Source organism: Triticum aestivum, chromosome 5D (genome assembly GCF_018294505.1).
Source record: "Triticum aestivum cultivar Chinese Spring chromosome 5D, IWGSC CS RefSeq v2.1, whole genome shotgun sequence".
NCBI lineage: Eukaryota > Viridiplantae > Streptophyta > Magnoliopsida > Poales > Poaceae > Triticum > Triticum aestivum.
In genome coordinates, this window is record NC_057808.1 from 218,796,668 (window position 1) to 218,818,258 (window position 21,591).

General features: G+C 46.3%; 2 protein-coding genes across 2 annotated transcripts; both read left to right on the plus strand.

The window, feature by feature from the left end:
• The first annotated feature begins 8,793 nt into the window (after positions 1-8,793).
• Positions 8,794-13,237, plus strand: LOC123120182 (rho GTPase-activating protein 1). Its single transcript, XM_044540177.1, has 5 exons — positions 8,794-9,735; positions 11,355-11,475; positions 11,575-11,694; positions 12,101-12,331; positions 12,431-13,237. The coding sequence occupies exons 1-5, from the start codon at positions 9,332-9,334 to the stop codon at positions 13,001-13,003; spliced, it is 1,449 nt and encodes a 482-aa protein (XP_044396112.1). The 5' UTR covers positions 8,794-9,331; the 3' UTR covers positions 13,004-13,237.
• Positions 13,238-14,607: 1,370 nt separating this feature from the next.
• On the plus strand, positions 14,608-15,908 carry LOC123124554 (protein FAF-like, chloroplastic). Its single transcript, XM_044545141.1, has 2 exons — positions 14,608-14,835; positions 14,935-15,908. Exon 2 carries the CDS (start codon positions 14,985-14,987, stop codon positions 15,732-15,734), a length of 750 nt encoding a protein of 249 aa, XP_044401076.1. The 5' UTR covers positions 14,608-14,835; positions 14,935-14,984; the 3' UTR covers positions 15,735-15,908.
• The last annotated feature ends 5,683 nt before the right edge of the window (positions 15,909-21,591 follow it).

Consider the following 21,591-nt stretch of genomic DNA (forward strand, 5'->3'; position numbering starts at 1 on the left):
ACTCCATTTCACGTGATGATCGGTTATGGTTTAGTTGATTTGGATCACGTGATCACTTAGAGGATTAGAGGGATGTCTATCTAAGTGGGAGTTCTTAAGTAATATGATTAATTGAACTTAAATTTATCATGAACTTAGTACCTGATAGTATCTTGCTTGTCTATGTTGATTGTAGATAGATGGCCCATGTTGTTGTTCCGTTGAATTTTAATGCGTTCCTTGAGAAAGCAAAGTTGAAAGATGATGGTAGCAATTACACGGACTGGGTCCGTAACTTGAGGATTATCCTCATTGCTGCACAGAAGAATTACGTCCTGGAAGCACCGCTAGGTGTACCACCTGCGCCAGCAACTGCAGACATTGTGAATGCCTGGCAGTCACGTGTTGATGACTACTCGATAGTTCAGTGTGCCATGCTTTACGACTTAGAACCGGGACTTCAACGACGTTTTGAACGTCATGGAGCATATGAGATGTTCCTGGAATTGAAGTTAATATTTCAAAAGAATGCCCGGATTGAGAGATATGAAGTCTCCAATAAATTCTACAGCTGCAAGATGGAGGATAATAGTTCTGTCAGTGAGCATATACTCAAGATGTCTGGGTACTGCAATCACTTGATTCAACTGGGAGTTAATCTTCCGGATGATAGCGTCATTGACAGAATTCTTCAATCACTGCCACCAAGCTACAAGAGCTTCGTGATGAACTATAACATGCAAGGGATGGATAAGACGATTCCCGAGCTCTTCGCAATGCTAAAGGCTGCGGAGGTAGAAATCAAGAAGGAGCATCAAGTGTTGATGGTCAATAAGACCACCAGTTTCAAGAAAAAGGGCAAAGGGAAGAAGAAGGGGAACTTCAAGAAGAACAGCAAGCAAGTTGCTGCTCAAGAGAAGAAACCCTAGTCTGGACCTAAGCCTGAGACTGAGTGCTTCTACTGCAAGCAGACTGGTCACTAGAAGTGGAACTGCCCCAAGTATTTGGCGGATAAGAAGGATGGCAAGGTGAACAAAGGTATATGTGATATACATGTTATTGATGTGTACCTTACTAGAGCTCACAGTAGCACCTGGGTATTTGATACTGTTCTGTTGCTAATATTTGCAACTCAAAACATGGACTACAGATTAAGCGAACACTGGGCAAGGACGAGGTGATGATGCGCGTGGGAAACGGTTCCAAAGTCGATGTGATCGCCGTCGGCACGCTACCTCTACATCTACCTTCAGGATTAGTATTAGACCTAAATAATTGTTATTTGGTGCGAGCGTTGAGCATGAACATTATATCTGGATCTTGTTTGATGTGAGACGGTTATTCATTTAAATCAGAGAATAATGGTTGTTCTATTTATATGAGTAATATCTTTTATGGTCATGCACCCTTAAAGAGTGGTCTATTTTTGATGAATCTCGATAGTAGTGATACACATATTCATAATGTTGAAGTCAAAAGATGCAGAGTTGATAATGATAGTGCAACTTATTTGTGGCACTGCCGTTTAGGTCATATCGGTGTAAAACGCATGAAGAAACTCCATACTGATGGACTTTTGGAACCACTTGATTATGAATCACTTGGTACTTGCGAACCGTGCCTCATGGACAAGATGACTAAAACGCCGTTCTCCGGTACTATGGAGAGAGCAACAGATTTGTTGGAAATCATACACACAGATGTATGTGGTCCGATGAATGTTGAGGCTCGCGGCGGGTATCATTATTTTCTCACCTTCATAGATGATTTAAGAAGATATGGGAATATCTACTTAATGAAACATAAGTCTAAAACATTTGAAAAATTCAAAGAATTTCAGAGTGAAGTTGAAAATCATCGTAACAAGAAAATAAAGTTTCTACGATCTGATCGTGGAGGAGAATATTTGAGTTACGAGTTTGGTCTACATTTGAAACAATGCGGAATAGTTTCGCAACTCACGCCACCCGGAACACCACAGCGTAATGGTGTGTCCGAACGTCATAATCGTACTTTACTAGATATGGTGCGATCTATGATGTCTCTTACCGATTTACCGCTATCATTTTGGGGTTATGCTTTAGAGACGGCTACATTCACGTTAAATAGGGCACCATCGAAATCCGTTGAGACGACGCCTTATGAACTGTGGTTTGACAAGAAAAACCAAAGTTGTCGTTTCTTAAAATTTGGGGTTGCGATGCTCATGTGAAAAAGCTTCAACCTGATAAGCTCGAACCCAAATTGGAGAAGTGTGTCTTCATAGGATACCCAAAGGAGACTGTTGGGTACACCTTCTATCACAGATCCGAAGGCAAGACATTCGTTGCTAAGAATGGATCCTTTCTAGAGAAGGAATTTCTCTCGAAAGAAGTGAGTGGGAGGAAAGTAGAACTTGATCAGGTAACTGTACCTGCTCCCTTATTGGAAAGTAGTTCATCACAGAAACCGGTTCCTGTGACGCCTACACCAATTAGTGAGGAAGTTAATGATGATGATCATGGAACTTCAGATCAAGTTGTTACTGAACCACGTAGGTCAACCAGAGTAAGATCCGCACCAGAGTGGTACGGTAATCCTGTTCTGGAGGTTATGTTACTAGACCAGGACGAACCTACGAACTATGAAGAAGCGACGCTGAGCCCAGATTCCGCAAAATGGCTTGAGGCCATGAAATCTGAGATGAGATCCATGTATGAGAACACTTTGGTTGACTTGCCCAATGATCGGCAAGCCATTGAGAATAAATGCATCTTCAAGAAGAAGACTGACGCTGACGGTAATGTTACTGTCTATAAAGCTCGACTTGTTGCAAAAGGTTTTCGACAAGTTCAAGGGATTGACTACGATGAGACTTTCTCACCCGTAGCGATGCTTAAGTCTGTCTGAATCATGTTAGCAATTGCCGCATTTTATGATTATGAAATTTGGCAAATGGATGTCAAAACTGCATTCCTGAATGGATTTCTGGAAGAAGAGTTGTATATGATGCAACCGGAAGGTTTTGTCGATCCAAAGGGAGCTAACAAAGTGTGCAAGCTCCAGTGATCCATTTATGGACTAGTGCAAGCCTCTCGGAGTTGGAATAAACGCTTTGATAGTGTGATCAAAGCATTTGGTTTTGTACAGACTTTTGGAAAAGCCTGTATTTACAAGAAAGTGAGTGGGAGCCCTGTAGAATTTCTAATATTATATGTGGATGACATATTGTTGATTGGAAATTATATAGATTTTCTGGATAGCATAAAAGGATACTTGAACCAGAGTTTTTCAATGAAAGACCTCGATGAAGCTGTTTATATATTGGGCATCAAGATCTATAGAGATAGATCAAGACACTTAATTGGACTTTCACAAAGCACATACCTTGATAAAGTTTTCAAGAAGTTAAAAATGGATCAAGCAAAGAAAGGGTTCTTGCCTGTGTTACAAGGTGTGAAGTTGAGTCAGACTCAACGCCCGACCACTGCAGAAGATAGAGAGAAAACGAAGGTCATTCCCTATGCTTTAGCCATAGGTTCTATCATGTATGCAATGCTGTGTACCAGACCTGATGTGTGCCTTGCTATTAGTTTAGCAGGGAGGTACCAAAGTAATCCAGGAGTGGATCACTGGACAGCAGTCAAGAACATCCTGAAATACCTGAAAAGGACTAAGGATATGTTTCTCGTTTATGGAGGTGACAAAGAGCTCGTCGTAAATGGTTACGTTGATGCAAGCTTTGACATTGATCTGGATGACTCTAAGTCACAAACCGGATATGTATTTATATTGAATGGTGGAGCTGTCAGTTGGTGCAGTTCTAAACAAAGCGTCGTGGCGGGATCTACGTGTGAAGCGGAGTACATAGCTGCTTCGGAAGCAGCAAATGAAGGAGTCTGGATGAAGGAGTTCATATCCGATCTAGGTGTCATACCTAGTGCATCGGGTCCAATGAAAATCTTTTGTGACAATACTGGTGCAATTGCCTTGGCGAAGGAATCCAGATTTCACAAGAGAACCAAGCACATCAAGAGACGCTTCAATTCCATCTGGGATCTAGTCCAGGTGGGAGACATAGAAATTTGCAAGATACATACGGATCTGAATGTTGCAGACCCGTTGACTAAGCCTCTTCCACGAGCAAAACATGATCAGCACCAAGGCTCCATGGGTGTTAGAATCATTACTGTGTAATCTAGATTATTGACTCTAGTGCAAGTGGGAGACTGAAGGAAATATGCCCTAGAGGCAATAATAAAGTTATTATTTATTTCCTTATATCATGATAAATGTTTATTATTCATGCTAGAATTGTATTAACCGGAAACATAATACTTGTGTGAATACATAGACAAACAGAGTGTCACTAGTATGCCTCTACTTGACTAGCTCGTTGATCAAAGATGGTTATGTTTCCTAGCCATTGACATGAGTTGTCATTTGATTAACGGGATCACATCATTAGGAGAATGATGTGATTGACTTGACCCATTCCGTTAGCTTAGCACTCGATCGTTTAGTATGTTGCTATTGCTTTCTTCATGACTTATACATGTTCCTATGACTATGAGATTATGCAACTCCCGTTTACCGGAGGAACACTTTGTGTTCTACCAAACGTCACAACGTAACTGGGTGATTATAAAGGTGCTCTACAGGTGTCTCTGAAGGTACTTGTTGGGTTGGCGTATTTCGAGATTAGGATTTGTCACTCTGATAGTCGGAGAGGTATCTCTGGGCCCACTCGTTAATGCACATCACTTAAGCCTTGCAAGCATTGCAACTAATGAGTTAGTTGTGGGATGATGTATTACAGAACGAGTAAAGAGACTTGCCGGTAACGAGATTGAACTAGGTATTGGGATACCGACGATCGAATCTCGGGCAAGTAACATACCGATGACAAAGGGAACAACGTATGTTGTTATGCGGTCTGACCGATAAAGATCTTCGTAGAATATGTGGGAGCCAATATGAGCATCCAGGTTCCGCTATTGGTTATTGACCGGAGACGTGTCTCGGTCATGTCTACATAGTTCTCGAACCCGTAGGGTCCGCACGCTTAAAGTTTCGATGACAGTTATATTATGAGTTTATGAGTTTTGATGTACCGAAGGTTGTTCAGAGTCCCGGATGTGATCACGGACATGACGAGGAGTCTCGAAATGGTCGAGACATGAAGATTGATATATTGGAAGCCTATATTTGGATATCGGAAGTGTTCCGGGTGAAATCGGGATTTTACCGGAGTACCGAGGGGTTACCGGAACCCCCCGGGGGGTTAATGGGCCATAGTGGGCCTTAGTGGAGAAGAGGAGAGGCGGCCAAGGCAAGGGCCGCACGCCCCTTCCCCCTAGTCCGAATAGGACAAGGAGAGGGGGGCGGCGCCCCCCTTTCCTTCTTCTCCTCCACTTCTTTCCCCCCTTCTCCTATTCCAACAAGGAAGGGAGGGAGTCCTACTCCCGGTGGGAGTAGGACTCCTCCTGGCGCGCCTCCTCCTGGCCGGCCGCACCTCCCCCCCTTGCTCCTTTATATACGGGGGCAGGGGGCACCCTAGAGACACAACAATTGATTTGATCTTTTAGCCGTGTGCGGTGCCCCCCTCCACCATAATCTACCTCGATAATACTGTAGCGGTGCTTAGGCGGAGGCCTGCATCGGTAGAACATCATCGTCGTCACCACGCCGTCGTGCTGACGAAACTCTCCCTCAACACTCGGCTGGATCGGAGTTCGAGGGACGTCATCGGGCTGAACGTGTGCTGATCTCGGAGGTGCCGTGCGTTCGGTACTTGATCGGTCGGATCGTGAAGACGTACGACTACATCAACCGCATTGTGCTAACGCTTACGCTTTCGGTCTACAAGGGTACGTGGACAACACTCTCCCCTCTCGTTGCTATGCATCACCATGATCTTGCGTGTGCGTAGGAATTTTTTTGAAATTACTACGTTCCCCAACACCTCTTTCACCGGTCGTGGCCCTCTTAGGAGAGGAGGCGTCGTGGCCTACTGTGGTCTACTGAGGATTCGAGGTTCAATGCCGCCCAAGCAGCATGTGCGCCATGGGCGGGGGGAGCAATAGGAGCGGGGAACCGGCACCTCGGCGACGCGCGCGACCTTGGCCAGCCGCGGCGACTGGCAGACGGCCTGGGCCATTCTCGGCTCCGAGAACACCGTCCCTAGCCATCATTGCTGTCGATCGTGCTCCATTCGGCATGCGGCGCTCGGTAGTATCCAGGGGTTGTTGGCCGGGTTGTCCTCCTAGGTGTCCATGGCGACGCCGCAGAACTCCTCCTGGTCGACGCGCACAAACTGCCTGGACAGCGTGGCTGATAGTGGCCATGGGTGCATGACCGTCCTTGGTGGTGCACGACGGCGTGCACGTGTTCCCTCGCTGCTACGAGGTGAGCGTGACAGGGCGGGTGCTCGCTGGTGTAGGTGGGTGCTTGCTGGTGCAGGTCGGTGCTCACGACGTAGATCCAACTCATCCCCATTGTCCCCGGTGGCAGAGGCTTGGCACCTGGGCATGCACGGCCACGCTCCGTAGCAGTCGGTCTGTCGAGGCACCGGGCTTGAGGCGGCGGCCTCCCTGCTCGGCGCGCAGCTCGACGGCTACTCCAATAGGCGTGGCCCAGCGACCATTGCGGAGCTACAACAAGGCCAAATGGGCCATGGCCCACCCAGCCTATGTTCAAAACACTGAAGAGTGTATGAAAAATTGGGCCTTCTTGAGAGAAAAAATGTGTGTTTCCTTCAGGTTGGGCTACCTGGGCCCGCCCAACAATTTCTAGGCAGCTTCGCCACTGCCGGCGACAATTTATGGCGCGTTTGGTTCCTCGCATCACTTTTTGCACATTTGCATACTTGTCCCAGTTGGGCCTGGCTGAGCATATGCAGACAAAAAATCAACATCTGCATGTTGATTGGTTGTCTGCATGTCCTCTCCCTGCATCGTAGCGACGCCTCTATACACCACGTTTGGTTGCTCGCATTGTATGTGCTCACACGAGTGCACGTTGTTTGGTTACATACGAGCATAGGGTTGTGCTCACCTTGTACCCTACTTGATGAGCTTACCAATACTACTACACCTTACACACGTTCACACTGAGCACACCAACGCCACAACACTGCTATTACGATGAACTGGACGAAGATGATGAAGTTCTTCAGCCCTAACGGTCGATCCACCTTGCCAACCTCAACCTTACTGCATGAATGCTCTTGCACATACTTGAAGTAAGCATCTTCTGCCACCTGCATAATCTTAAACCCCCCTCTGTGGTTGCTGTCGATGTATCCTTAAACTTCTTTGTTGCAAGCCTCCCATGAACTGTAAACCCCTAGAACCCTACCTTCGAACACCACATACCACTTGCCCTAGCAGTGCAAACGAGCAATAAGTTCAAGCAACAAGCATCGGAACACACAAACAACAAGCAATGAAGAACTCTAGGAGCAAGCAATGGAGTGGAAGAGCACTAGTAAGCATGCACGATCATAGCAAGTTCAACCTACCACTACTTTGGCGTCATCCTACTACCACATCCAAAAGAGGGTGTAAACCTCTCAATCAGGAGGCATCTGGTTCATAGGAGGTTGGGAGTCCTCAATGTAGGACGACGGGAACTGGCTCTCGGACACCATGATGGTCTGACTAAATTCTTGTGTGGTCATGTTCTACAAATGTATGCGTCATCAACACCACAAGACACTACAGATGGATAGTAGGAACTAGCAGTACAACAAGGATAGATCGAACTAGCAGTAACACATGCACACATGGATGATCTAGTTGAAGACAACACTACCAACTCCATCAAAGCATACCACAGCTCAACACAGCATAACAGAGCACTAATCATGAACACATGGATGATCTTGTTCAACACTTGCACACTAGAATACTACCAATCCATCCATGACCACTAGCTACCAACACTTGCCCACATGGAAACAACCCCTAGCATGCTCCAAATCCATCACAACTAGCTACTACAACATCACAGTCAAACAGATCGGACGACCTAACCCTAGCACATTGACAAATCTAGCTATAACTAGTAGAGAGGACGTGGTGATTGAACTTACAGACGCCATCGAAACGACCGCGGAGGAGGTGCCTGACACGTCGGAGAGGAGGAGGAGTCGACCCGCCGCCGCAGTCAACCGGTCGCTGGAGCAGTTCCGCCGCTTACCTCGTCGTCGAAGTGGATCCGCTCTGGAGGGAAAGCTTGAGAGGGGGGAAATGGTGACGGGAGTTTTGCCATGGCGGTCACCCTCGATATATAGGGTGACCGAATCAGCTGGCGGTGACTCGAATTCGTCCCGCCGCTTTTTTGGAAATGCGCCATCGCTCCCGCCATCTCCCTCCCCTGCACGGCGCGACGTTCCCCTTCCCTGCATCGCTCGAGCCTGGCTCGCTGGAAACGGCCGAGGCCGTTCGTAGCGGGCCTGACTGAGGGGTGCTTTAAGGTTCGTGCTATGCAGGCCAAACAGTAAACACATACATCCAAGCAGCCCATTTTCATCCCGCGCGGGCCTGGCCCGATCTAATGCACGCGCCGTTACTTTCTGGTCCACGTCTTTCTCGTTCCTTTAAAATGCGTCTTCCGCATTGGACACATACATGCTCTTCGGATGCGTCTGCTGTCCGTTTTGACGACTCAAACAGATTAAAAAAAACAAAATTTGTGTTTGTTTGGGTCGCTGTGTTGGAGTTTGGCTAATTTTGTGGAGATGCTTTAGAAGGATTAGAAATCAACCTTCCTTGGGAAGAAACGAGGATGGTAGGTTTGAACAGAGAGGAAATGCGCACGCGTGAACAAGAAGCGAGAAGCATGTTCCTCCGTGCGTGCACATCCTAAAAAGAAGGGGGCAGCAGGAACACTAACCAGAGTTATGATGACGAGCTGGTCCCAATCCCAATCCCACCCCCTCCCTTCAATCCAACTCCATCTCCTCGGAAATCCCATCCTTTCTCGACCAAACATCCCCGCTGATTAGATTAGGTCGCCCCCAGCTCAAAAAAATTGATCTCTTCTGGGCCAAAGACCCCGTCTGGAGCTGAGAAAAATCCCTTCTTTCGTCGTACATTCACGGCGCTCCGATTGTTTCCCCCCATTCAATCGATTCATTGGTCGCGATCTGCGTGGCGGATTTGGATCCCATCTAATCGCAAGCATAGAAACACGTCCTGAATAGCGAGCGATCCACCAAGAACTCCACCACAAGAGTTCCCCAATCATTCCTCGCCGCTGCATTTGGCCCACTCCAGGAAATCCCCACTGGGCTCGCCCCCCAAGCCGCACCGGATTACAGCTCACAAGGGCCAGATTTTCAGAGCAGGGCAGGGAAAAGGAGGAAGCAATGACGGAAGTGGCGCTTCTCCGGGGCCCGACCAACCTCGCTTCCCCCGCAAGCCGCGGCCCCTCCTCCTCCCTGCGCTATTTAGCCAATGCCGACAGCGACGTGCTGCAGAGAGGCGGCAGCGGAGAGAGCCCTACAGGATCCGCAGGACGGACTGAGCGAGAGGTGCAAGGATCGGAGGAAGAGGAGCGGTGGTCTTTCTTGGCGCTGCTGCTTGCGCTGCTGCGGAAGTCGTTTCTTGGTTGCAGGGAGGAGGGCGGCCAGGGCGAAGGTTGCGCGATGGAGATCGGGTGGCCGACGGAGGTGCAGCACGTGGCGCATGTCACCTTTGATAGGTTCCATGGATTCCTGGGGCTGCCCGTCGAGCTCGAACCCGAGGTGCCCCGCCGCGCTCCCAGTGCCAGGTCTGTCGCTGGCTCTCTTCATCAATTCAACGATGTGATTTTGTTCTGAATCCGAGGGCATCTGAGCGATCAGTTTTATAATTCCAGTCTGAATTTGATGTTTTTCCTTCAATGATTTGAATTTGAATTTAACGCCTGCTTCGTAATTAAAATCCTACTGGCTTGAAATGGGGTAGTTACACAAATGTAGTAGTCTTAAGCAATAAATGGCGCTGTTTGCATATTTGGATTTTATCTGGTGTGATTCTCTCTCTCTTTCTCTACGCCAGTGCTTTTATTTAGTAGAGAGGGAATTTCATTTTCTTTTTTCAGGTGGAATGTTAGTTCCCTGTTTTTGGCGTTTTCAGGTGGAATGTTACACTCCACTCCACTCAATTTTACTTTAGTGACTCCACTCAATTTTATTTTAGTGCATTATAATTTGAGCCCCTTTTTGTTGGGCAGCCGTAGCCGGATTTATACAGTGGTAGATCAATTATGTGCACAACTTGTTACTTTTGCAACCTCTCCATGTTCTATTAATAATTGGTCAATCATGTCACTTGATGTAATCTTACCTGATAGTGTGAGATTTTCATGTAGCTTCTTGCCTCATTAAATCGAAACAAAACATGATATAAACATTAAACAAGGCTGTAAATGAACTGTTATTTTTGCTTCGAAATGAGGCTGGTGTAAATGTAATCAGCGTAGTTGCTGTAAATAGAAAACCATTGCCACAGATCTCGAAAATCATTGCCACAGGTGCTTCTTTAGTTAGTACTAAAAGCTTATAGCTAGACAGAGAAAATAAGCACAAGTGTTCTAGTAGAATTTTTCAATCTTAATGGTGGCCATTCGGTCTGGCAGCTTCCTTAAATACTACTGATGTGCTTGTATTCCGTTTTCATCCCTTTTATTTCAGTTCGTTTTTGACTTTCATAAAACTACCAAAATAATTTTAATGTTCTTCAGTTCATTTTGAAATTACCTATGTTTTTAATACTGGTTCCAATTTCTTATTTCTAAAGCAGTATACTTACATTTTTCAATAGGGAAAAGAACTTACCTGATAAGTTTAAAGAACTTACATTTTTCTGTTTGTGCTATATATTAAATATTTGCTTATGCTTGCTATGAAAGTGCATAGGGGTGCATTGTTTAGTATTTTTTGTTCAGTCTTCCTAGAATGTCTAGAAAGAATGGAAGAAATGGCTCCATACGCAGTTTCTACTTTATAGGAAGACGGGACCTAGAGTAGTATCTTCAATACAAGATAATGTGGCACAAACACCAATAGGAGCTCGTCCAACTGGAGGATTTATGGTAGTTTATCAATAAAACTGAAGCATATGGTCATGCTCATTCAGCCATAGGAAAAATTCTTGAACGGCCAAATGGCCTCAAAAATTCAGAAAATAGTTCTCAGATAGTTACAGACCTAAAATATCAAATCAGCATATGCAGTGCCTAAATTAGAATAAAATTGTTTGCATCCTTACATTCATGCCATTGTTGCTATAAATTGTTTTGGAACCGTCTAAAATATTGAAATCTGGTTCTTGCATCCTTAACTTTGCAGCACATTTTGTTTACTTTGGTTATTGCTGTCCCTCAGCTGATTGAAACTTGAAATGCAGTGCAAGTGTCTTTGGAGTTTCAACAGAATCAATGCAGTGTTCGTATGATTCGAGAGGAAACAGTGTTCCGACAATTCTCTTGATGATGCAGAGACGTCTTTATGAACAAGGTGGTCTTCGGGTATGGCCTTTCAGTAATGAGTTTGAGTATTACTTGCTTTTTGTACGTGCTTGTATCTTTTTTCTGACAAGTAAATATCATCTTGCTTGTAATGTGCAGGCAGAAGGTATTTTTCGTATAAATCCAGAGAATAGCCAGGAGGAGCTTGTGAGAGACCGGTTAAACAGCGGAATCGTGCCGTATGGTATTGATGTCCACTGTTTGTCAGGTCTAATAAAAGTAAGCTTCTTTTTTTCATGTAAGCTATGTGATTCTGTCGAAATCAGTAGTTTCCTAAGCATATGTATAGTAATCAGAGAGTTATTAATGGTTGTGATTATATTCATTGGTGAAAATTTATATCAACACCTATCGGAGAATACAGACATCCTTTCTGAGTGGAACCTAATCTTTTATTTTTCTCACAAAGATATTGTCACAGGTTTATTGTTTATTCTAAATATACACAAGTTGAGCAATCTTCTGTTGCAGAATAAAATTTTGCTTTTGGAACCAGTTATGGCTGCTGTCAACTATGTTGACATTGACTGTTTATTCTCTTGAGCTAGTAAACTTTACTTGCTTGCCGACATACTTGATGACAAAAGGTAGGTCATCATCTCATCTGCTTTCCAATCCTTTCCAGGCATGGTTTAGAGAACTGCCGAGCGGGGTGCTGGACCCTATTCCACCTGAACAGGTGATGCAATGCCAATCTGAAGAGGATTGTGCTCGGGTTGCCAAATGCCTCCCACTAGCTGAAGCGGCCTTACTTGACTGGGCCGTTAATTTGATGGCTGATGTCGTCCAAGAAGAAAAGATAAACAAGATGAATGCTCGAAACATTGCTATGGTTTTTGCACCAAATATGACTCAGGTGACAATGGTCCTAGCAGCAAACTGGCAATATGTTTACTGCTAAAATTTGATAGTCATATGGTTAGGTGAATGCTTACTGGTGACACATATCATGCAGATGGCAGATCCTTTGACTGCACTAATGTATGCAGTCCAAGTGATGAATTTTCTGAAGATGCTAATAGAGAAGACCCTGAAGGATAGAGAGGAGTCCAATCTGGACGATGTGTCTTTGCCCCAAAAGGACCCGTCTGATGAAAACGGGCATCATAACCCTGGCTTTGCCGTCGATGCTCACCGTGCGGAAGGATCAAGGCGTCCTTCTTTCTTCAGCGAGGAACCCCTTCTGAACAGCCCTGCACACAGCACCGAAGACAAGCCTAACGAGACCAATCCTACCGGAGGAGACTCTGCACCTTCTGGCCAGAAATTCATGAACACAGAGGGCTCTTGTCGATGGTCCCAACCTCTGCCTGCTGCTTCAGCCACCACTGATATTTCCTGTGCTACAACATTGAACTCACTGCAAGGCAAGGGGAGCCGTAGCCTGAATAGTAGTAGGAGGACAAGGAAGGGCAAGGGGCAGTCTGCAACGCCCGCCGTCGCTCCGCCAACCGAGAAAAAATCACGAGGTGGAAGCATCGTGAGCCGGTTAAACTCCACGGTCGAACGGATCGAAGCGTGGAGATGAATGAGCTCAGATGCTACTGTCGACCCTCTTGTGTCGTAGATGACTGACCCGGTGTGTTCCTGCGTACATGATCGACCGAATTTTGATGTGGTTTTCATTTCCTGTCAGGTCATGATCGTTGTATTCCTTTATTTGATTTGCTTCCACACGTACGCTAACTTTTGTATCTTGCTTATCAGTTGTACTTCTCACTGTTTTGAGTAAATTAAACACAGGCCGTTGCTTTCCGCCGTACAAAAGTTTGTTGAAAACCCCGAAATTCTCATTGCGTCTTGCATCTTATTCCGGTGGCTATCTTTCACTCTTGGTGTTATTGGAATGGTCAACTGTTAACCCACTATGATCTTTTCAGAAAGAATATGTACACGGTTGCTGATATCATCCTTCCTTTTGATTTCAAAAGTAGATGATATACTTTGGCCATAAAAAGTTCTACAGGTTCAGTTCAGGAACTTATTCCCTGTTAAAGAAACCATAAAATGAATTTATTCCCTGTTAAAGAAACCACAGAGGCCGCTAATACCAGACTAGTCTTCGCCCACGTCATCCTGACTAGTGGGTCGATTGTCACGGTCCACCCGTCAGGGAGCCGGAACTGGTGAGTAGATGTACATCAGCTAAAGTCAGACCCTACAGTGTAGTTGCCCCCGAATCTGTCTTGACATGAGATCGATTTTTTTTAGGAGACAAAACAAGTTCAAAAATTCTTAAAAAACATGCAGACGCACATCAATGTTTGATGTACAACCTCAAAAAGTTTCAGCTACTAATCCAACCTGCACTTATAGAAAAAAAGAAGACAAAATCGAATGTGAATAGTGTCAAATACTATTCACTCGAAGATGACACTATTCACAATTGAATTTGTCATTTTTGTATCTCCAATTGTTGATTGAGTTTTGAACTGGGTTTTTCTAGTTGTAGACATACAACATAGGTATGTTGTCAAATAATTCCAGAATTTTTTGAATTGTCTAAATATGAATTTTTTGGGTTGATCCTATGATTCTCATTTAAAGGGCAGATTCTATTCTAGTCTCCGCCACTTTTTATCCTTCTAGTTTCTTGGATCTTGCCAAAAATAAAAGTTTATTGGAGCAACGTCACCGACCTCACAATTTTTTCTTTTGCGGGGTACCAGCCTCATAATCTTTATTCAAAGAAGCAGACGTAAATAATTTCCCTAGACATGAACTGCCTGAACTGAACTCTCACTCACTACTGAGCCATGGCAATATGGCATCCATCCATCCATCCATATGTCCCCTCGTCGTAACTATCAGAATCGGGTAGCTTTATTCCATTCTGCATTGTTTTCCTTCACTCTTTTCGTTATTCCCAGTGCACCGCCACCACTGGTGGCACCGTTGTCGACGTACATACCTGAAATCCCTGGCTGAAATTTTCTCACTGCCACGCACGCGCACACCCACACTGAAAGCAGAAGCAGCTGGTGCCAAGTTAGAGATTTCATGGTCCCAAAAGACAGATCCATAGATAGATATCTCACTATCTACCCATGTGAGCTGCAGCATTACAGCACCGTATTCTTATTTTACCTGCATATTTGCTCTCACTCTGCAGTGTTGGATCGGTCCACTTGTGTGAAAAGAAGGAAATATTCCGAATTCCATAGCCACAGAAAATGCCTAAATTTCTTATTTTGCAAAATGACAAGAAATGCCCGTATCTTCTTGGCCTCGCCTTTTCTCTGACTATATATGTGCCGGCCGTTCCTCGCAAGTGAGAAGAGCACAGGAAGATAGAAATCTCTTCTGCAAATTCTTCAAAAACCTTGTTCGGATTGACGGCCCGTGCAGGTGTTCACTCAGGTGAGCGAAGTGATCATCTCTCCATGGCATGCATGGTCACTTGGCATTCGTGCGTTTACCGAAATTTTTCATACTGATCAAGTGCAATTTCGTTTTTAGCTTCCTGTTTGCAGTGCAAAGATTTCATTTCAAGGTCAGGGGAGATAGACATGGCGGCGGACGGCGGGTTGAGGAGGCTGTTCGAGAAGCCACTGCCGGAGAACCCGACGCTGCTGGAGGCGCTGTCGGCGTGGAACCGCGTCCACCCCAAGAGGCCCGTCGACCCGACATCCTTCACCGAGATCTTCGGCGAGCTCCACTTCCAAGAGAAGCAGCAGCCGCAGCCGGACCACGTCGCCCGGGGCGGTGTCCTGCCGGCGCCGCGTCCGCCACCTTCACCTCCTCTTGTTCGCGCGACCACGGTGTCGTCCTCGTCGTGGATCGACGCCGCCGAGAAGAGCAAGGACGACTCGTCTCTCGACGCGCTCCTCAGGTCGCCGAAGCCCACGCCGACGGTGAAGAGGAGCGCGAGCTTCTCCATGAAGAAGAGCCCGTCCGCGTCGTCCCTGCTGCTCTGCACAGAGGGGCTCGGGTCCGAGAGCACCGTGGACGTGCTGAGGGATGACGACGACGAGCTAGCCGCCGCGTTCCGCCGCCAGGTGGAGACAGGCGACGACGCGTACGTCGTCGACGCGAACCAGGAGGAGAAGGAGAACCAGCGGCCTCCGCCGTCGTTCCCGCCCCCGATACGGTCGATCAGCGTGCGCGGCGGGAAGCCGAGCGTGTGCTTCCGGTCGTTCCGTCCGGACGGCAGGTTCGTGCTGGTGGAGGTTGTCATCCCCGGGAAGGAGCTCCTGCGGGCGTCGCGCGAGGGCGGTCGGCTCAGGCTGCAGTTCGCTGGCGCCACCGCACACGCGTAGACCAAGACAGGACAGCACGATGTTTACTGGAAACACTGGCTGGATCATGCAAGAACACAGGACAGGATAATCATCTTGCTGCGTCTACGACGCACATATTGTATCGTATATATCGGGGTGTGAATTTGTCTTTTTGAGAGTACTACTATCAACGAATTCAGAATCCTTTTCGCATCATGGCTCGTTGGATGGCATGCCGCCATTGTAATGTGAGAGTTAAAAAGCATGGCGACGCACAAAGGAATGCTTTTGTCTATGAAAAAGGGGATGCTTTCCTTTCCGGATCCTTAAATCTGAAGTTTTTCTTTCTTCTTAGGCCTTCTTTAGTTTGTATATATATGAATTTTCGCTGGTGCAATTAACGTCATCACATTACGGTTAAAATCTCCTATTGCTCACACGGTCACGAAACGTCGTCCCACGATGATGTGCGATGGGGGTACATCACACACGCCACAGGATAAATAAGTGCGATAAGGTTCCAGGATGTTAGATAGTTTGGCAAAAGCAATCGTATACGATGATTGAATCTATGGCACACGTGATTCTAGAGGTACCCGTTTGCCATACATCCAACGTCTTGAATGTTTTGTTCGTGGAGATTGTGTCTGATGATAGGCCTATCACACACCCTATATCATGGCGCAAAGTTTTCTTTTCTTTTCTTTTTTACAAAAAAGCTGACAGCGCAGCGTTTTCATTGATAAAGGAGTGGGGGGGGGGGGGGGGGGGGTTTAGAAATACAAGGTATTTACAGCAAACACCATCACGGGAAGACGACTCGAGCCTCCTCTACATCAACCTAGTCTGGTTGCCTAGGTCTATCTAGCAGTGAGTTGACCCTCCATCCGCCTGCCCTACTCCAAACGGCTGCCTCCTCTACGATCTTGGCGATCAGAGCCACGGCAGGAGAGCGTTGGTTCCTGAAAATCCTTGCGTTCCGTTCGATCCATAAGTTCCACCATACGAGCTGAACCAGGGAGCTCCAAGCTTTCCTCTCCTTTGCTGGGAACATGCCATAGGAGTGGTCTGACCAAATCATCAGAGAGGTGGTGGTGGCAGAGGGGGCAAGGCCGAGCGACAGGTTGCATCTTCGCAAAACCCCCTGCCAGATCTGGACGGAGAACGGGCAGGAGGCGAGAAGGTGGGCGGCGTCTTCCATCGGCCCAGCACAAAGAGCGCAGGCAGGGTCGTGCGGCCAACCCTTTTTGGCGAGCATGTCGGCAGTGTTGCAGCGTCCAAGGAGAGCGAGCCACCCGAATACTTTGCTCTTCCCAGGGGCGTCCGAATTCCAAATGAATTTGTCGAAGCTAGCTCGGCAGCTACCCTCGAACTGAATGATATACGCCGATCTCAAGCACTGTAAACCCCATCAGCCGTCCATCTCCACGAGACCGAGTCTGGCTCCGTACTCAGCAAGGTCGGGCTGATTTCAGTCCAAAGGCTTGTGAACTCTCTCGTGGCCTCCGGTGTGAGCATAGGCTGGAGGTGCCGGATCCATCTGCCCTCTTGCAGTGCTTGAGATACGGTAATGTTTTTCCTTGTGCACTGTCGAAAGAGGTGAGGGAAGCACAGTTGGAGACAGACTCCGTTGTGCCAGGGATCCCTCCAGAAGGATAGCCGTGCCCCATCTCCGAGATGAAATTTGACGGAGGCATTGAAGAGGGCTCTAACCGTCGGGTCAACCGGAAGCTCTAGTCCGAGCCATGGCTTGTTAGGGTCCGTCCAAGCTTGCCATAGCCATCGGACACGCAAAGCAACGCTGTGCTTGGCCAGGTCGAGGACACCGAGGCCACCGAATTCAGTCGGCCGGCAAACCAGCTTCCAATTGGCGAGGCATTTGCCGCTCGAGGAAATCTCCTGCCCTCCCCAAAGGAAATCTCCAATTGGCGAGGCATTCATCGACACCAGATGAGCTTGGGTTCACAAAGCAAAGTTTGCAATGCACCTAAGATCGAAGACGGTTTGCGAGTAGGAACATGTATGATAAGGGGCCTATCATGTCGAATATCCATTTCTGAACCCAAGCTCATCTGGTGTCGATGAATGGTAAAATAAATAAAAAATCTGTTTGATGAGGACATCCCAGGTTCACCTAGTTTGTCATCTTTTCTTTTTTTGAGGATCAACAGTTTGTCAACTTCTTTTCATGATAAAACTAAGCTCTCGAATAAAGCTGCTACAAAGAAGACCTATTTGGGTCCCATGACAAGGAGTCGTGCCAAACAAATAGAACAAGAGGTGGATGCGCTCCTAGCTGATCATAATTCAACTATCCATGAGAAATTTATACTGCCTAAATATTGTGTGTTGATTTTACTCAGGTACAATATTGAGGACAACCAACAACTTTCAGCACATGAAGAAACAAGTTCTGAAGCCCATACAAACAATTTTGAAGAGAACAAGTTTCAACTATGATGTAAACCATGTTTTGATGACAAGGGCGACTAGTTACACATCAAGGAAGAATATCAATCCATCTTAACACTCTATTGTTGCTTGCAGAGTTCCAGAATTCTTCCTAGAACTTGTTGCATCATGCAACACAAATATATGAGTATCCAGCACGCGTGGAAGTACAAAATGGACAACATATGAAGTCTACTTTCATGAAAATCAAATGGGGCATCATTTTGTAGTCCCGAGTCAAAGGATATAAGAGTTCTAATGCAAGCTGTCCAGAGCATTAATTGCTTCACAAGGCTCCATGAGTTTACTCCCTTGACCAGCTGGTTATCACAAATTTGGGCCCCTCTTTTCGATTGGTTCCGCACCTAAGCTAGGAGGGATGTTCCTAGTATAAATACCCCTTCCCCCACTTCAGCCACAACTCTTTGGAAATTTGATTTCAACATAGGTTAGCTAAGTGCAACCAGAATCTTGTTTGAGAGTTCACTTTCTCCTTAGCTCTTGTAATCTTGCCTTGTGAGAGGTTAACTCACTTCGTGATTTTACAACAGTAGCCGTTGAGGCAGCTACCAATTTGTACTTCCAACTTCGTGTGTGGTTGCGTGGATTGAAAACTAAGAGTGTGGGGGCGAATATTTGTTGTTGGTGTTGCATATGAAATAGTTGTCTTCGGTCTCGTCAGGTTACACTAGTTATCCATTACCCGACATCATTGTTGGCTGGGACCGAGGGTTTCCTTCGTACCCTTCAGGCGGTGTTGATTCGTTCCTCAAGCAGATCCTCCATGAAGATCGGGCAACCCCATATTACTATTTTTGCATAAAAGATGTTTGAGTGTGTGAGGTTCATGCCAATTTTCAGGTCGTTCGAACATCTGAGTAGCTCTTAGAAAAAAGTTGCTCCAAACAGTGCATGAACGATAAACTTTTTTGCATACCCCCATTTTTTCTGAGAGTTTCTCAGATGTCCAAAGTAGCTGAAAATTAACACGAACCTCACGCACATATACATCTCCTTTCTAGTATATTTTTTATTTTACCGTTCACACGCAGGAGGAGCTAAGCCAGGGAGCCATTTAGCCGCTCTCCCTATCACACACACTATACTCTTGTGCGCCATCTGCGATGCACTGCATACTGCACATGTTTAATAATAGGAAAGTATTTTTGTGCTATACTTGTCACAGGCATTTTGTATGAACTGGGCATGTAGGATAAGTGAGCCTATCACACACGCTCTTTAATAATGCGTCATTTTCGATGCATTTTTTTTGAAGAACTAGCAGGAGCACTGCCTTTTTCTTATAGAAGGGATGGCGAAAGGACGCAATTTACAGAGGGGCAAGCGTTTTTAGGGAACGTCACAAAAACCGCAAAAGACCGACCTAGTAACTAGCTTAGCCAATGCCCACGTTTGGCAGGCTTTCGGCAAACACCATGTCACGCTGATTAATTGCGTCGAGGGCAAGTTCCGCCACCTCGCGGTGCGTCAGCCGATGTCCAGTGAACAGACACCTATTCCGCTGCTTCCAGATCGACCATAGCATGTAGATGATTCTCCCACTGCGCCTCTTGCGCACCTGTTTGGACTGTGATGTTAGTGTCTTGTCCCACCAGTTAGACACGTTTCCTGACTCCGGGAGGAAGCCCGAGATTGGAACTCCTTCATTTGTCCATGTGTTCACCTGGTTCCAGACCGCAACCGTGAAGGGACAGTCCTTGGAGAGGCGAGTTGCAGTTTCTGGCTGCTGAAGACATAGCAGGTGTTGGGGAACGCAGTAATTTCAAAAAAAATTCCTACGCACACGCAAGATCCATCTAGGTGATGCATAGCAACGAGAGGGGAGAGTGTTGTCTACGTATCCTTGTAGACCGAAAGTGGAAGCGTTATGACAACGCGGTTGATGTAGTTGTACGTCTTCATGATCCGACCGATCCTAGTACCAAAAGTACGGTACCTCCGTGATCTGCACACGTTCAGCTCGGTGACGTCCCACGAACTCTCGATCCAGCTGAGTGTCGAGGGAGAGCTTCGTCAGCACGACGGCGTGATGACTGATAACCCACAAGTATAGGGGATCGCAACAGTTTTCGAGGGTAGAGTATTCAACCCAAATTTATTGATTCGACACAAGGGGAGCCAAAGAATATTCTCAAGTATTAGCAGTTGAGTTGTCAATTCAACCACACCTGGATAACTTAATATGTGCAGCAAAGTATTTAGTAGCAAAGTAATATGGAAGTAATGGTAACGGTAGCAAAAGTAACATTTTTGGGTTTTGTAGTGATTGTAACAGTAGCAACGGAAAAGTAAATAAGCGAAGAACAATATGTGAAAAGCTCGTAGGCATTGGATCGGTGATGGAGAATTATGCCGGATGCGGTTCATCATGTAACAGTCATAACATAGGGTGACACAGAACTAGCTCCAATTCATCAATGTAATGTAGGCATGTATTCCGAATATAGTCATACGTGCTTATGGAAAAGAACTTGCATGACATCTTTTGTCCTACCTCCCGTGGCAGCGGGGTCCTAATGGAAACTAAGGGATATTAAGGCCTCCTTTTAATAGAGTATCGGACCAAAGCATTAACACATAGTGAATACATGAACTCTTCAAACTATGGTCATCACCGGGAGTGGTCCCGATTATTGTCACTTTGGGGTTGCCGGATCATAACACATAGTAGGTGACTATAGACTTGCAAGATAGGATCAAGAACTCACATATATTCATGAAAACATAATAGGTTCAGATCTGAAATCATGGCACTCGGGCCCTAGTGACAAGCATTAAGCATAGCAAAGTCATAGCAACATCAATCTCAGAACATAGTGGATAGTAGGGATCAAACCCTAACAAAACTAACTCGATTACATGATAAATCTCATCCAACCCATCACCGTCCAGCAAGCCTACGATGGAATTACTCACGCACGGCGGTGAGCATCATGAAATTGGTGATGGAGGATGGTTGATGATGATGACGGCGACGGATTCCCCTCTCTGGAGCCCCGAACGGAATCCAGATCAGCCCTCCTGAGACGGCGGATCCGTATCGTAAAACGCGATGAATCCTTCTCTCTTATTTTTTTCTCCCCGAACCCGAATATATGGAGTTGGAGTTGAGGTCGGTGGAGCAACAGGGGGGGCACGAGGCAGGAGGGCGCGCCTGGGGGGCAGGCGCGCCCCCACCCTCGTGGACAGGTGGTGGGCCCCCTGGCCTTGATTCTTTCGCCAATATTTTTAATATTTTCCAAAAATAAGTTCGGTGGAGTTTCAGGTCATTCCGAGAACTTTCGTTCTTGCACATAAATAACACCATGGCAATTCTCCTGAAAACAGCGTCAGTCCGGGTTAGTTCCATTCAAATCATGCAAGTTAGAGTCCAAAACAAGGGCAAAAGTGTTTGGAAAAGTAGATACGACGAAGACGTATCAAC